At 43.0% G+C, this 14,722-nt stretch overlaps 1 protein-coding gene across 1 annotated transcript in view; it reads right to left on the bottom strand.

Annotated features, from left to right (window-relative positions):
- Nucleotides 1–14,271, bottom strand: part of LOC129620598 (aromatase) — a 30,757-nt gene extending 16,486 nt beyond the window's left edge. The window contains exons 1-2 of the mRNA XM_055536396.1: nt 14,127–14,271; nt 10,798–10,948 (exon numbers count right to left, since the gene is read on the bottom strand). Coding sequence (XP_055392371.1) covers nt 10,798–10,948; nt 14,127–14,271 — 296 coding nt within the window. The remainder of the gene's footprint in view (nt 1–10,797; nt 10,949–14,126) is intronic.
- Between the last annotated feature and the right edge of the window lie 451 nt (nt 14,272–14,722).

Here is a 14,722-nt window from a genome sequence, read left to right as displayed (position 1 = left end):
GTGATACTGGGATAAAAGTCATATGGATCAATGGAACAGGAGAGAAAGCCCAGAAATAAACCCATACACCTATGGTCAATTAGCTTATGACAAAGGAGGCAAGAATATACAGTGGAGAAAAGACAGTCTCTTCAATTAAAGTGGTGCTGTATACCTGATACTAACAAAACATTGTAAATCAACTATACTTCAATAAAAAATTTTAGGAGGACAAGATGGCAGAGGAGTAGGTGCACATGGAGTACATCTCTCTTCACGGATACATCAGGAATACACCTTCAGACACAGAAATGCATACAGAACACCAGCTGAGAGCAGACAAGAGTACCTGACCAGCATAAAATAATGTATGCTGCTAAGTCACTTCAGTCGTGTCCGACTCTGTGCGACCCCGTAGACGGCAGCCCACCAGGCTCCCTCGTCCCTGGGATTCTCCAGGCAAGAACAGTGGAGTGGGTTGCCATTTCCTTCTCCAATGCATGAAAGTGAAAAGTGAAAGTGAAGTCGCTCAGTCGTGTCCGACCCTCAGCGACCCCATGGACTGCAGCCTTCCAGGCTCTTCCATCCATGGGATTTTCCAGGCAAGAGTAGTGGAGTGGGATGCCATTGGCTTCTAGAACCATGCAAAACTCACATCCTCAGCTGAACAATAGAGAGGCTGGCCCATCAAACACCTGATGTACTGAACTACAGAGTAGGACCCCACCCAGGGTGCCCCTTTAAGTGCTTGACATGCTGATCTACAGAGTAGAAGCCTAGCCATGTCTATGTGCCTGACGTGTGGAACAACAGAGGAGGACCCCAGGCAAGGGAGCCCTCTAAATGCCTGAACGGGCAGAGCTATGGAGAAAGACTGGCCAAAGAGGCCTTCCAATTGCCAGTTACAAGAGGCTCAAAAAAAGACTCTGATAGGGCCAGAACTCCTGCAGTGGAGGCAGTCTGTGTCCCTGCACATTTGGCGCTGCCAGGGTCCCTGCAAGCCAAGCAGCTGCGCCACCTTCACACTCAACCCTTACTGGGGCAAAGCTGCCACAGGCAAAAAAAAGTCTTGCGTCTAACCATGCAGGGTTGCTTTGGTCATGTCCAGCTCTTTGCGACCCTGTGGACTATGGCCTGCCAGACTTCTCTTTCAGGGGATTCTCCAGGCAAGAATACTGGAGCATATTGGCCAATACTGGTTGCCATACCCTTCTAGAGCTCTATATTTCCTGCTGCCCTAGCTGCCAACTCCCCTGAGTACCTGGTGCTGCCAGAACCCCTGCGACCCAAGCAGCTGCACCACCTGTGGACCTGGCCCTCACAGGGACAGACCCAAGTCCTCCAGGGAAGCCTCAGGAGCAAACCCCAATGGATGACTCACATGCAGAGGTGGATATAAAACCACAATTGAACCCAGGGGCAGTGTGACTAAGGAAGATGATCCAAAACCTTCGCACCAGCTGTACAAGCTGCAGATTAAATCCACATGATCAACTAGGCAGACTCTGTGTCTATGGAATATATAAAAGGACATTGAGAGCTCCCACAAAAGAAAACGCACTAATTCTGATAGCTGTGGACATTGGAGGAAAGAACACACAGGAACAGGACCAGATTAGAATCTGAGCTGCCCCACAGCAGGTCCAGAGATCAGCACAGTGTTAGAGGGCATCCTAGGGAGGTGACGTGGACTGTGACTCCCAGCGAGGGAAAGGACTCTGACAGCGGTGACTCAAGAAAAACATTTATTATTCTTAGGTTTTGACTTGTTCTGTAGGTTCTTTGGATTTTTTTTTATTTTTATTTTTTTCCCTTCCCACCTCCCTCTGTTGTGGTTGTTGATTTTATTGACACTATGAAATCTAATTAAGCTTTTGAGCTTTTTTTTTTCTCAGTCACATTTTTTATTGTTGTTATAAACCTCTGCCTCTCCATTGGGTTTTTGCAGTTCTGTGGAGTTTGCCTTTTTTTTTTTTTCCCCCTTCTTCCTTTTTTTTCCTCTCTTTTATTAATTTTAATTTTTTAAACCTATTATTATTTTTTCTACATTTATCCCTTTATTTGCTTTTCCTACTATTTTTTCCCCTTGCAGTTAATCTTTATGTATATAAATCTTCTTTATCTACCTCTATTTAACTTTGCATACATATTCTTTCTTTCTTTTCTTTCTTTCCTTTCTTCTCAATGTATGTGTTAGTTTTGTTTCCATTGTTTTATTCCCCACTTGGCACTGTGCTTTAGTTTTGTTTTCCAACTTGTGCTTTAGTTAGTTTTGTTCTTAACTGGTAGATATAAGTATTTCCTTTGTTCACAAGATCAATCTACTGTACTTTATTTTTGTTGGACTGTTTTGATTTTGCTTATGGGTGTATATGTGTATGTGTATATTCCATTATCATAATTATTATTTGCCTGATTTTGTAACTGCCATTTGTCTGGGGTTCCTCTTTGGTTTCTCGTTTTGGGGTATTTATTTTAATCTCACTTAATGCCACAACAAGCCACTTGTGGAGTCTTCGTTCCTGAGCAGAGACCAAGCCCTAAGCCTTTGGAGTGGGAGCACTGACTTCCAAGACCCTAGACTAAAGAGAACTAACCCTAGGGAGTATCAAATAGTGAGAACTCACACAAAGGAAACCACTTGAATACGAGACCTGGCATCACTCAACCACCAGTAGCACCTTGTGCAGTACACCTCATCTAAACGACAAACAAAGCAAAAATACAAACCCAGTCATCAGCAGACAGGATTACCACCTCACTCAGCCTTGCCCATCAGAGGAAAAAAAAAATCTCAGCATGAATCTCACCCTATACAAAGCTTACACAAACCACTGGACCAACCTTAGGTCTCATGTACCACCTTCCACCTCCCTGTGCTAGCACAGCTGTTCCAAGCTTGTTACCCAGACCCCTCTGTAGGGCAGGACAACAGGCTCTTCAGATTACAGGGTTTATGTCACAGTATTTATATGTGGACCACGTGGCCAAGTGTAAATCCATCTTAGTAACATAGAAGCATAGCAGAGTGACTTTCCTCCTTATATGTTTCTGAAACTTCAAAGAATTTCCACTTGAGTATCTTCAAATTGACAGCCATTTTTTCACAGAGATAATCAGAAAAAAGAGGCAGAGTTTGGGAATTAAAAAGAGGGACAGAGTGGTGAGCAGAGAAGGAGAGGGTTTTTGCAGTGCAGCTGCTGGAGACATGAAGAAAGTCAGTGCAGGGTGAACTGGTATTAGTCTGTGCTTCAGCAGTATTTACAAGACAGGAGCCAGAATGTGTATAAAAGATGCCCACTTTGTGTGCTCTGGTGAGGAGCTGCCATAGGCAGAGCTAAAATGATATAACCTTTAAATTCGGGGCTCAAGAGCCAACCTGTTCAAGTATGCTGCTGCTGCTGCTAAGTCACTTCAGTCGTGTCCCACTCTGTGTGACCCCATAGACGGCAGCCCACCAGGCTCCCCCAAGTCTGCTAGGGAAGTTAAAATAGACCTTCCAGAGCTTTCCCACTATTCCATGTGTCCAAGGCCAAAGTGGAGTTCAGAAGAGACACAGATCATGACATCAGAAAGGGATCAAACATTTGAGCAGAGGAATAAAGGAAAAATATGCACATTATAACAGGAAAGTAAATATATTTTTAAACAAAAAAATTTTTTTGATGTGGACCATTTTTAAAGTCCTTATTGAATTTGTTACAATATTGTATCTGTTTTAGGTCATTAGGTCCTGATTCTTTTGGCTGCAAGGTGTGTGGGATCTTCGCTCCCCCATCAAGGATGGAACCCACACCACAGGCATCGGAAGGTGAAGTTTTAACCACTGGACTGCCAGGGAAATCCCTAGGATATATTTATAAACATCTTTTTGACATTGCAAGAGAGGGAGAATCTGGGCTTTTTCTGGTGTGCAGGGGATAGAAGTTGTAAGGAATCACACAGTGCTCAATTGTGCAAATTCTAGATGCATAACATATTTCTGATGTTAGCTTTACTTTAGATGTTATTTTCTCCCTTATTTTGGTGTGCTTAATATTGTACAGATTTTCATGTATTCACTACTACTTTGGCTCCTCCTTCTTTCTATACTAAAATTCTGCTTCTCAACTGCAAATTCTCCTACTATGGCTGTTTTCTGAACAGACAACACTCAAAGACTGGGAGTGGCTACTATACCCTATGCATTTTTTCTTCCAGTGGGCTAGGGTGGTCATCTTCTCATTAGCTTCTCTCTCTCCAAGTTGCAATTGGCTCCTGAAAGGATGACTTAGCTCTAATGAGGTTGTTCAGTGAATGGCTGTGAGAACACATTGCCATAGAAGACCCTGGGCCAAAGGAGCTCAGCTCCAACTGAGTAGATTAGGTGGTGGGCTAAGTACGAGCCAAACCCACACATCTGTGATGGATTTCAAGTTCCCATTTAAACTTTAAAAGAAAGCCCCTGAAATAATGGCAGTGCTATGAAATGAAAAATAATTATCATATGAATGAATTTACTTGATATATATTTTAGGAACAAAATCATATTTTCAAACCAAAATACTCTCTAAGTCACATATATTCTTGATTTAATCCCAGATAATAGTAACTAAATTATCCTAAGTTTTGGGTAAGGTTTTCTCTTCCTAGCAACTATAAAAGCAAAAAACCAAATATCCAGATGCTTCTATTTGTGTTTCAGGGAATTAGTTTGACCAACTAGCCAAACCTTGTCCTGTGTGGAAATATCATGCTATAGAAAGGACTGAAACTCTTATTAATTAAAAGATTTTAGGCCTCTAGCTTTCTCACCTTCCCCCACCTCATTCTATAATTAAAGCAGAAAGCAAGCAATTTATCTCCTCATTATTCACAAACTAGTATACACATTTTAATTAGGAAACAGGCAGAACAGTATTTTTCTACTCTGACTCCTAGAGCTTTGGCATATTTCATAAAAGATATTGGTCTTTCCATATGTTTTGAGGAACTACCTCATCAGTTTAAAAAAAAAAATAAGAAATCCCAAATCAATCCAACTAAATGCTGGTTAATAAAGAGCTATCATTTAAAGGCAATGTGTTCTTTAAGGGGCACCAATATCTTACTTATGCTGAGACAGAGGCTCTAACTTGGCAAAGAACGCTTCCCAGGTAGTGTTAGTGGTAAATAACCCACCTGTCAATGCAGGAGATACAAGCGATCCCTGGGTTGGGAAGATCCCCTCAGGGAGGGCATGGCAACCCACTCCAGTATCCTTGCCTGGAGAATCCCATGGACCAAGGAACATGGCGGGCTACAGTCCATAGGGTCGCAAAGAGGCAGACATGACTGAGCAACTTAGCACACACACACACAGGCAAGACAGAGGGAATACACACAGCAAGGAAAGTGTGACTAAAGACAAGCAGTTTAAAACAAGGATCACTCATCAAAAGTAGGCTGGTCTTATCTAACCAGAGTAAATCAGAAGAGCGAAGAAGGGAAGGTTGGTGAGGCGCTAAGGACCTTAGCCCAGAGCTCTCCCGACATTTAGGAGGACAGAGGAGACCTCCTTCCCGTAATTGTACCGGCTGTAACACTAGGTAAGGGGTATGTTACATTGATTGACTGAGAGAGTGAGGGCCTCTCACCACTGAGAAGAGACCAGAGTCCCCAAGCTCAGAAAGGATACTGGGTAGTTTAAGATGCCTGGTCCCTGGAGTTGTTATTCTTCTCAAAACATGACTGAAGTCAAAAGCTATCTCCAAAGAAGGCAAATGTTTTGTCTCTTCAGAATGAAAAGTAGCCAGGAAGTCAGTTTAGGTGGTAAAAAAGAAGTTTAGGTGGTTAAAAAAAAAAAAAAAGACCTCCCTTCTGAGTTTAAAGAACTCACAGACCAATGGTGAGGTTCAAGACTGATGAATACTAGAAATATGGGGAGATAATCAATGGAACAACTGGTACCAAACATTCAAAAACACTTGCTTCCTGTACACCTGTTCTGTGCCTGTCACTCACACTCCATCAGTCCTATCACGTTTTCCCTGTCCTTTGCCCTCTAATAATCTTATGCAGCTCTAATACTGAGGTCACTGCAAGAGAAAATGAATATAACAGAGACCTGACTGCAACCATCCTAAGCTGATCAGATTTAGTATTCATAATATGGGACCACCTTCCCTGGGCTCCCGATTATGATGCAATATGAAGTATCTAGGACTAAACAGGAAAATATTCTTACAAAACAGTTAATCTGAATTGAACTGAGCTTATAAACCTAGTGTTCAGTTTATAAGCAATACCAGGAATAGAAGAGTATGTTCAATGACACCATAATGAGACAATGAATGAAATATGAAATGTGGGGCATCCTGTAAGACAACTGACATGGTCTCTTCAGAAGGTCAAGGTCAGGGGACAAAAAGTAGGGAGATTGTTCGGAGATTGTTCTTCTAACGTTCTTGTTCATTTGAACTTTTCTTACTAGGAAGTTGGAAAAATATTTCTTGTTTATCATTAAAGTCTCTGCGTGTCATGCATCCTCACCTCCTTGAACCTCTACTTACTTTGTCCTAGTTCACTGGTAAAATCTCAACCCTGCTAAAGCCAACTCTTAGATTACTCTGCTTGCACCTGGCAGCTGAATGGGGCCAGGGAAAAACCATACATGCACACACACACACACACACACACACAGAGGGAAGTCTCAGTTAAATTCAAATGGACCCATGGTGCAGTTGCCCATTCTAGTACATTTCCTGAGTCCAGTCATGCTCTTGTCTCCTCTATGACTGTTATATCCTGCCTCCTCTCTTCACTGTTCTACTTCCTCACCTTTAATCTCAACTACAGACTTGATTGGGTCAGGAAGATCCCCTGGAGAAGGGAATGGCTGCACATTCCAGTATTCTTGCCTGGAGAATCCCATGGACAAAGGAGCCTGGCAGGCTACAGTCTATAGGGTCGCAAAGAGTTGGACAACACTAACACACACACAGAGGCTTGATTTCCTATTTTAATGAGAAAACAGAAGCAACTAAAACCTCTGCAAGTCCAACCATCAGGATCAGTGCCCATACGTTCAACTTCACTTCTGTTACTGGGGATGAACTTCCATGTCCCTATTCAAGGCCAATTCCACATGTCACCTGAACCTCTTTGTCATCTCACCTGGCACACTCCTCCTTTCTGCTGCATCGATGGTTTTCCTCTGTGACTCATCATTACCATCAAAGCACACATGTTATAGTATCTTGTATCTTGGCAAACAAAAAGACTTGGACCAAATACCCCTTTCAACCCTTATTCTATTCCTCTGCCTCCTTTAGGACAAACTCCTTGAAGAGTTTGTACCTGGCACCTCCAATTCTTCTCTCCCCATTCTCCACGGTGGTCACATTTTGCCCCCAGAATGCCACTGAAACTCCCCTTGTCAAGGTCACCCTTAACCTCCCTGGTGCTAAATGCAATGCTCACATCTCTGTCTAGTCCTGTGGCACTATCTGGATACTTGACAGTTCCATCCTCCCTGACGTGCACTCCTCACCTTGCTTTCAGACCACCACACTCTCCTGGTTTTCCCTTTTCTGTTTGGCTCTCTTCCTCAGCTCCTTTGCTAGTTTATGACTACAGTTGAAGGTCTGGATGATCAGAACTTCCTTCTTAATATCCCATTCAGTGGTACTAGGCAAGTCAAGTCAACATATCTGAAATGGAAACCTGATTTTTCCCCATCTGAAAGATGTTCCACTCACCTCATCTTTTATACAGCACATATTTACCTGATAATAATGTGGGCTACCATCCTGGTTTGCCTGGAACTATCTGAGTTTTACCGTAAAAATCCCACAACATGGGGATAAATTTATGCACTATTAAAACAGATATATAAACACATAACAATAGTATTTAAACTGGTAGCAGATGGGCCAATTTGACCCCAGTTAGCATATTAAGTGCTACTCCCTTATTGATGCTACCCACGTTCTTCTTTTTGATATTCTTGCAAACACCAATATATACTTAGGGCACGAAGTGTCTGTGGCCCCTCATTATTTACAGCACCCCTGCCTGGGGAACTTTGCACACTCTACCTACAGATGATCAGATGCCCTCCTCCCACCACCCCCAGCTGCTCAGGCAGAAGCCCAGCAGCCCTGGTGCCTGACATCTTCCCCATCCAAAGTTCTGCAGCCCCCACCACTTCAGAACTAAGCTGAATTGAAAAGTTGGGCCATAATCTCAGCACAGTTGTAATGATGACAGATATCAAACTTTCAGAAGAGAAAAGACCTGGCATATTATTCAAAGAAAAAGCTTTCTGGGGTCCAGTGGGGTCTCTTCAAGAGGTACAGGAAGTTCTGGAAGGATCTGAAGAGCAGCAAGGGAAGGAGATGGGGACAAACACGTCCTATTCCTGTGGGGAGCTCAGCCCTTAACAACAAAATCGAGCGGCTCAGAGGCAATTATAGAGAACACAGAGACTCCAACCAGAGAAGAGCCTGTGAGGACCTGACCGGGGAAGAACGGGGAGAGCAGGGATGGAGCTGGGCGCAGGCAGAAGGCTGTTTGTGTCCTCAGTGTGAAGGAAGCATCTGACAGTTTCGAGGTCAGTAAGGTCACATTCCTGTAAGGGGCAAACTGGTCAGATGGCACGTGCTGTGACAGGGATCCTATTTCAGGAATTGCCTGTGAGGCTCCTGGGCATTTATCTGGGGGTCTGAGTATCTACTGTTTACGAGCTGTTTCTGTCCTGGTCATCTGATCCTTTCTCGGGTGCTTCATTCTTCCCTCCAGGTCTAGTCTTGCACCTCCACCACCTGACCTAGACCTTAGGGGGAGAAAATTAGGCAAATCCACTCCAACCTGCTTCAGCATTTCCCCATACTGAAGGGAAAAGCCCTGTGTCCTGGGAGCTTCTTACCTCCTCTCCTCCCTCCAGTCTGCAGCATATTGGAATTACCTAGAGGGCTCTAAACACCATCAATGCCTGGGTTCCCCCATCAAGAGACTATAAAAGTTGGGATGTAACCTGGGCACTGGGATGTTGAACAGCCCCCTGGGCGACTTTGATGTAAAGCCAGGGCAAGAAGCACTGCTCTAGATCCTGGGCTGCAGGTGTCATCCTTTTGGATAACTATCCTGTGGGTCCCTTCACCTGTATCTGAGGGACAGGCAGATGCTGACTTGAGGAGGGCTGGAAGGCAACTTGCTGCCCTGGGAGATCAAAGAGCAGGAGGCAGTGTCCCAGTCCCCCAAGCTGAATCGTCATCTGTTCCAGGACAATTTTGAGACTCAAAATTGGCTGCAAAAATGAGTGAAGTAATGATTCTGAAAATGAGAACATGTCAAATTCATTTAAATTTGGCTGAGCAGAGCTCAATACACCAAGAGGAGTAAAACCTAAGAGCACCTATATTCTCACCATTAGAGCAGTGAGTCTCAAACTGGAGTGTGCCTCAGAATGACCTGGAGGCCTTATGGACAAAGATCCCTGGGCCCCGACCCCAGATTTTCTTATTTATAGAGTGTCAGGGAGGGACCAAGGGTGGAAAGCCAGATGTGGCTACTGCTGGTCAGGGGACCACAGTCTGAGAACCACTGTACTGGGGTGTTTGACTTTAACCCAGTGAAATGACATTTCCACCCAAAATGACATTTCCGCTGAAGCTGTATAAACATGTTTAGTTATATAAACATAGTCTGTCTTAGTTACTGTTAAGACTCTTACAACAGCAAACTGAATGAAATGGGAAAACACCCAGGCAACGATTGAGGAATTAGTTTGGTTCAAAATAACATTCTTGGATAGGTAGAAATATTTGAAAGGATAACATCTTTTTCTCCCCTCCTCCCTTCTTTCAAGTATTTGGTTCAAAGTATTCAGGCTTTGTGTTTACCACGGTATTTTCAGAAATGATGTATAATATGGCATGAAAAAAGCAGTGTAGTTTCCAGAAATGCTTCACTTATTTCTGGGCAATAGTCTATGTATCTGAAGAAACAATTCTAATAAATAAGTAAAATACGCTGGTCAGTCTTAGTTTCTGAGTAAATCTTTGTCAGGGATTATAAATATAAAATCTCATTAATGAGACATTCTGGCAGTTAGCTTTGCTAAAATTCTAGCAAAGTAGCTGAACATCTATGATATGTGCTTTATTTTAAAAGCTTCATTCTCTATAATCAGTCAGTAAGAAAAGTAATATTTCACAAAGCTAGTTCTTTAGTTGATCCATATTTTGTTAACACTGGAGTGAACTCAGTCTACTAGTTATCTGGAAAATGTAATGGAGCAGGAGAATACCATTGCTTTTACCGGCACACTGACAGTCACCTTAGGATAGCAGCATTCTGTAAAGAGAAGAATGCCTTCTTCGTCTGCTGTCTACCCTCCTGTTGGCATTAGAAACACATCAGCAAATTGATGCAATCAGAATTCCGCTCCCCTCAGGTATTTCTTTTTTATTACTATTGTTTGTTCATTTGTTTTCATGCTTGCTTCTACAGTTAAGACCAAAATCTTAGGGAAGTATAAAAGATAACACCTCTCCTTCAAGTGTTTTGTCAGAACCAAATCCTCTGTATTCTAAGTTTCCACATTCCTTGCTCAGAGATATTTTGAATAATTTCCAGTCTTTCCAGAATTCATTATATATACCCCAGGTTTCAAGCAAAACCCAATTATTCTGTTTGTCTCAAGTGTTAGATTTTTAACCTGGTAATCACTCATCTTTATTTAAGTAGTAAAGACATTGGAAACAAAGATGGCAAAATATCAAAATGAGTTTGCTTTTTAATAGGAAATACCCCAACCTTGATTTTTAAAGTATTTCTCCAATTATTGAGACTTACTTGCTAATAATAAGGGTTTCCTCTCCACATACCCAGACTCTCATGAATTCTCCATACATCTTGTTGTAGTAATTGCAGGCACTGCCGATCCCCATCCAGAGGAACCTGCAGTGGGAAATGAGGGGCCCAATTCCCAGAAAGTAGCTGGGACCTAGGAAAGTCATCAGATCATAATCAGTATTTCAGCACCACTCAAAAGAGAAATTGCTTAAGATACTGCTGTTCTTGTTCCTATAAATCCAAATGTCCTTTTACATCTTCTGATCTATATGGGTGAGTCACACACGCAAAATAATTAAAACAACAACACAAGTTAATTAACATGAGGCTCTTCACAGCTCTACAAGTAAAAAGTAGTCCACACCACACCAATTCCTTTTGGTCTCAATCATTTCAGTCTGAATGGACTGGTTTAAGAAGAGAATCTTAAGCTAAACCTCATTAGACAAAATAAACCTGTGCACTTGAATGTTCATAGCAGCCTTGTTCACAATAGCCCCAAAATGAAGACACCCCAAATGTCCATTAGCAGTAGAATAGGTGACTAAACAGTGAGATGTTCATGTAACTGCATACTATATGAACTGCAGCTGCATGCCACAACCTGAATGAAACCTACAGGCAAAAATGTAAGGAAAAAAAGCAAGACAGAAGAATAAGTAATATAGGATTCCTATTGCTAAAACATCTAAGAGCAGGTAATACTGAAGGATATTGTTTAGAATATGAAATTAGGTGAAAAATCTATCAGAAAGCAAGGGAGTGATCATTATAGAATAGAAGGCTATTTACTTCTGGGGGTGACAGAGGGTATAACTGGAAAGGCACAAGAGGAGTTTCTGGGATCCTGCTAGATCCTCCTTTTTGTTCTGATCTGTGATCACGTGTTGATTTGTGCATTTTATGTAGAACAGATTTTTAACGGGCAAAAGGAAACTGTGTCACCATGCCTTTTTTCCAAGTGTTCCCATAAAGAATGTGGTGCACAGGGCAGAGAGAGGGTCTGGCGAGAGGGCCCACGTGCAAGGTTAGACATCACCCTGTAACCTTGGGGAAGGGAGAGCTGCCAGGTGCCAGGTAACAGTAGTCTTGTCAGAGATCAGCAAACTAGCGCAGTTTCTCCAAATGAAGCTTGCACATCGCCAAGTAGGAGTGATTCCTCTCCAACCCTCGTGGCCCTCCCTGGCACTATGTCCTCTGCCTATGTGGGTTACCTTTCACACTCCTGGACCCCCTTCCCCATGACCTGATAACACGGGGTCTCTCAGTAAATGTGGGTTGAGGAAGCTTCAATTTGAGTTCCAGCTTCGTTGTCTACTAGCTGTGGACATCTGGCCTCTTTATGTCTCAGCTTTTTCATCTGCAAAGTAGGGATCAACACACTTACCTCACCAGAGTGCCCAGAGGTTCACAAGAGAAAGTGGGTGTGAAACTGCTTTGAAAATTGTTGAGGGATTTGGCTCACTGTACCTTCTCAACTCTTTGGCTCCACTGACCCCGAGATTCTCCATATGCATAAAACTCAGAGCCCAGAGAGCTGATGATTGGAGGGATCTGGCCTAGAGGGTTCTAGAACTAGAGAGTTCTAACCAGACCTCACTTTCCCCAGGGAAAGCATGGAACTATTCAATAGAAGCTCCCTAGTGGCAAAATGAACATCCATCTGGGATTTAGGACTTCCTGGTGGTTTCCCTGCTCCCCCTATTCCCACTTGCCTTTCAGCTGAGATGCTGCAAGCCTTTTCTCTTCTGGGGCTTTAACCCCTCACCTATGAACAGAAGAGATTGGCTCCACCGTTACTCATACCGCCTGGACCAGGCAGAGGCTCTCTCTGGTGCTCAATTTCCCTTTCTTTCAAATGAAGGGGTTGGGCTCCATTCTGTGGCTCTCAACCCTGACTGCTCAGGAAAACCACCTGGGAAAATGAAAAGTCCACGTAAGGACCCACCTCAGGCAGGGCTGAGAATGACAGCATTGCGTGATAGTGTCATAGACTGTCAGCGTGTGACAGCCTGGTGTCCCCAGCCCAGAGGTGGTAGACAGAGGAGCTGCCCTTTTTGGGCTCCTGGTCCAGAGCTTCAGGGATGCTCATTCTGTGCTTGCCTCCCCCCACCTCCCCAAAGGTCCAAGGCAGTTCTACCATCACCTGCAATGCACACCTCTGGGGCAACTTGTTAAAAATAGCCCCTCCCTCACCTCTACCATTCATGGACCCTGACTTGGGTGCCCACTGGGGGAAGAGAATCCAGTGAGAAAGGGGCAGTGATGGAGAAGGGGTTCAATGAGCTAAAGACCGTGGAACAGTCTTCCTTCAGACCCCTATCAGGGAGTAGAGAAGAAAACCAACTAAGCATTCCATTACATTTGGGCATTTAAAGTAACCTAAAATACCAGGCTGAATCAAGCAGAGAGACAGGCCGTTCTCTCAAAAATGATAAAGAAACCAGACCCGGGGCATTTTGCAGCAGCCCTACACTCCCACTCTCCATCACTGTGCAAAGAGGCCCACACTTGAAAGTGTGTAATGAGTATGCTCTTGAAATAAAGCCTTATCAAGTATCTTATGGGACTGGAGACAGATGCTTGCTGTGAGGAATTTTCCCTGAAAATTAAAAAGCAATCTGATATTTCTGAGAATTCTTAGTATGACAGTGTAGAGTGATGGTGTTTCTACTGGAATTATCTGGATAACTATATTATGCTCTACTTTTGATTGGTCCACAGAGCTTTTTGAAGATGTTTTTAGGTTTTCAAGGCAATGATAGTGGTCCCCCATTTTTCTTCCACTATCCAGGATCCATCCAGCTCTTATGTTGGCATCAACATCACCACCTTATCCAAGAATAAAAGAAAATAAAGAATGGGATAAAGAGAAGGAATAAGTTTGAGAAGGGAGAGGGCAGAGGACATGGCTGAGGCAAAGTGGGAATGAGACAGAAAGGGGGACAGAAGGCATTCCAGAGACATTTTCACCTTTAGAGCAAAATTGGAACGAATTTGAATCAAAAGAAAAATAAGTTCCTGGAATTTTACTTTGCTGTCCCCATCTAAAACTTATTTTAAAGGATACTTGTGCCAAGTCTATTTTACCAAAGTAAAGTGTAGCCTGGAAGAGATTATCTGAGGTATTGTTTTAATGTTGTCATTAAACATGTGCAGATAATTGGCTAAACATTTTTTCACCTGAGTCCTCCTTTGCTTACATGCTGTGGACTTCAGCCAACTTCCCAGGTTTACTCTTTGTCGTTTTGTAGAATCTCCTTTACCCTCGTGGATCAAAAGCCCAAGGAAACAATCTCTTTAGATACAGAAATAGACGACTGCCTTACCTGGTATTGAGGATGTGTCCTCATAATTCCAAACCAAGAGAAGAAATCCAGTGAGCAGCAGGACTGCAATGCTAGCAATAGGCACAACTTCGGACACCATGCTGGTGACATTGTAATGCCTTGGGTTCAGCACTTCCAAAAGCATTTTGTTTTACTTGATCTCAGGGGAAGTAATTTAAAGTCCTGTGGAGATCAGAAGAGTGGAAAAATTAGAAAATCCCCAAAATGTACATTCAGGACTCCTGTTGCTTCAGAGGATGCTGTACCGTAGAGATTGGCGCTTTGTTTTATAATATGATTGGACACTTAGACAAGACAAATTTATAGTTACGAGTCAAAACAAGCAAGCCCAAGAGAGATCTTTTGGCTTGAAGTGCAGCATTTCTGACCTTGGTAGAGTCTCAGGTTCGTTTAGACGCTTGGTCTGATAGAACCTTATCACCTTGCCCTTGAGTGGGTAGAGTGACTGAGTTCTCAATTAAGAGCCAAACTTCTTACCAAAATACATGAAAATGCAGCTCATTCCAGAGGTGGAGTCATTCTGTGACTTCATCAGCAGTTTCTGTTTAGGCAATATTTTTCCCCCTGAAGTCAAA

The sequence above is a fragment of the Bubalus kerabau genome, chromosome 10 (genome assembly GCF_029407905.1).
Source record: "Bubalus kerabau isolate K-KA32 ecotype Philippines breed swamp buffalo chromosome 10, PCC_UOA_SB_1v2, whole genome shotgun sequence".
Taxonomy (NCBI): domain Eukaryota; kingdom Metazoa; phylum Chordata; class Mammalia; order Artiodactyla; family Bovidae; genus Bubalus; species Bubalus kerabau.
Note: the sequence above shows the minus strand (reverse complement) of the source record. Positions and strands in the feature narration are given on the sequence as shown.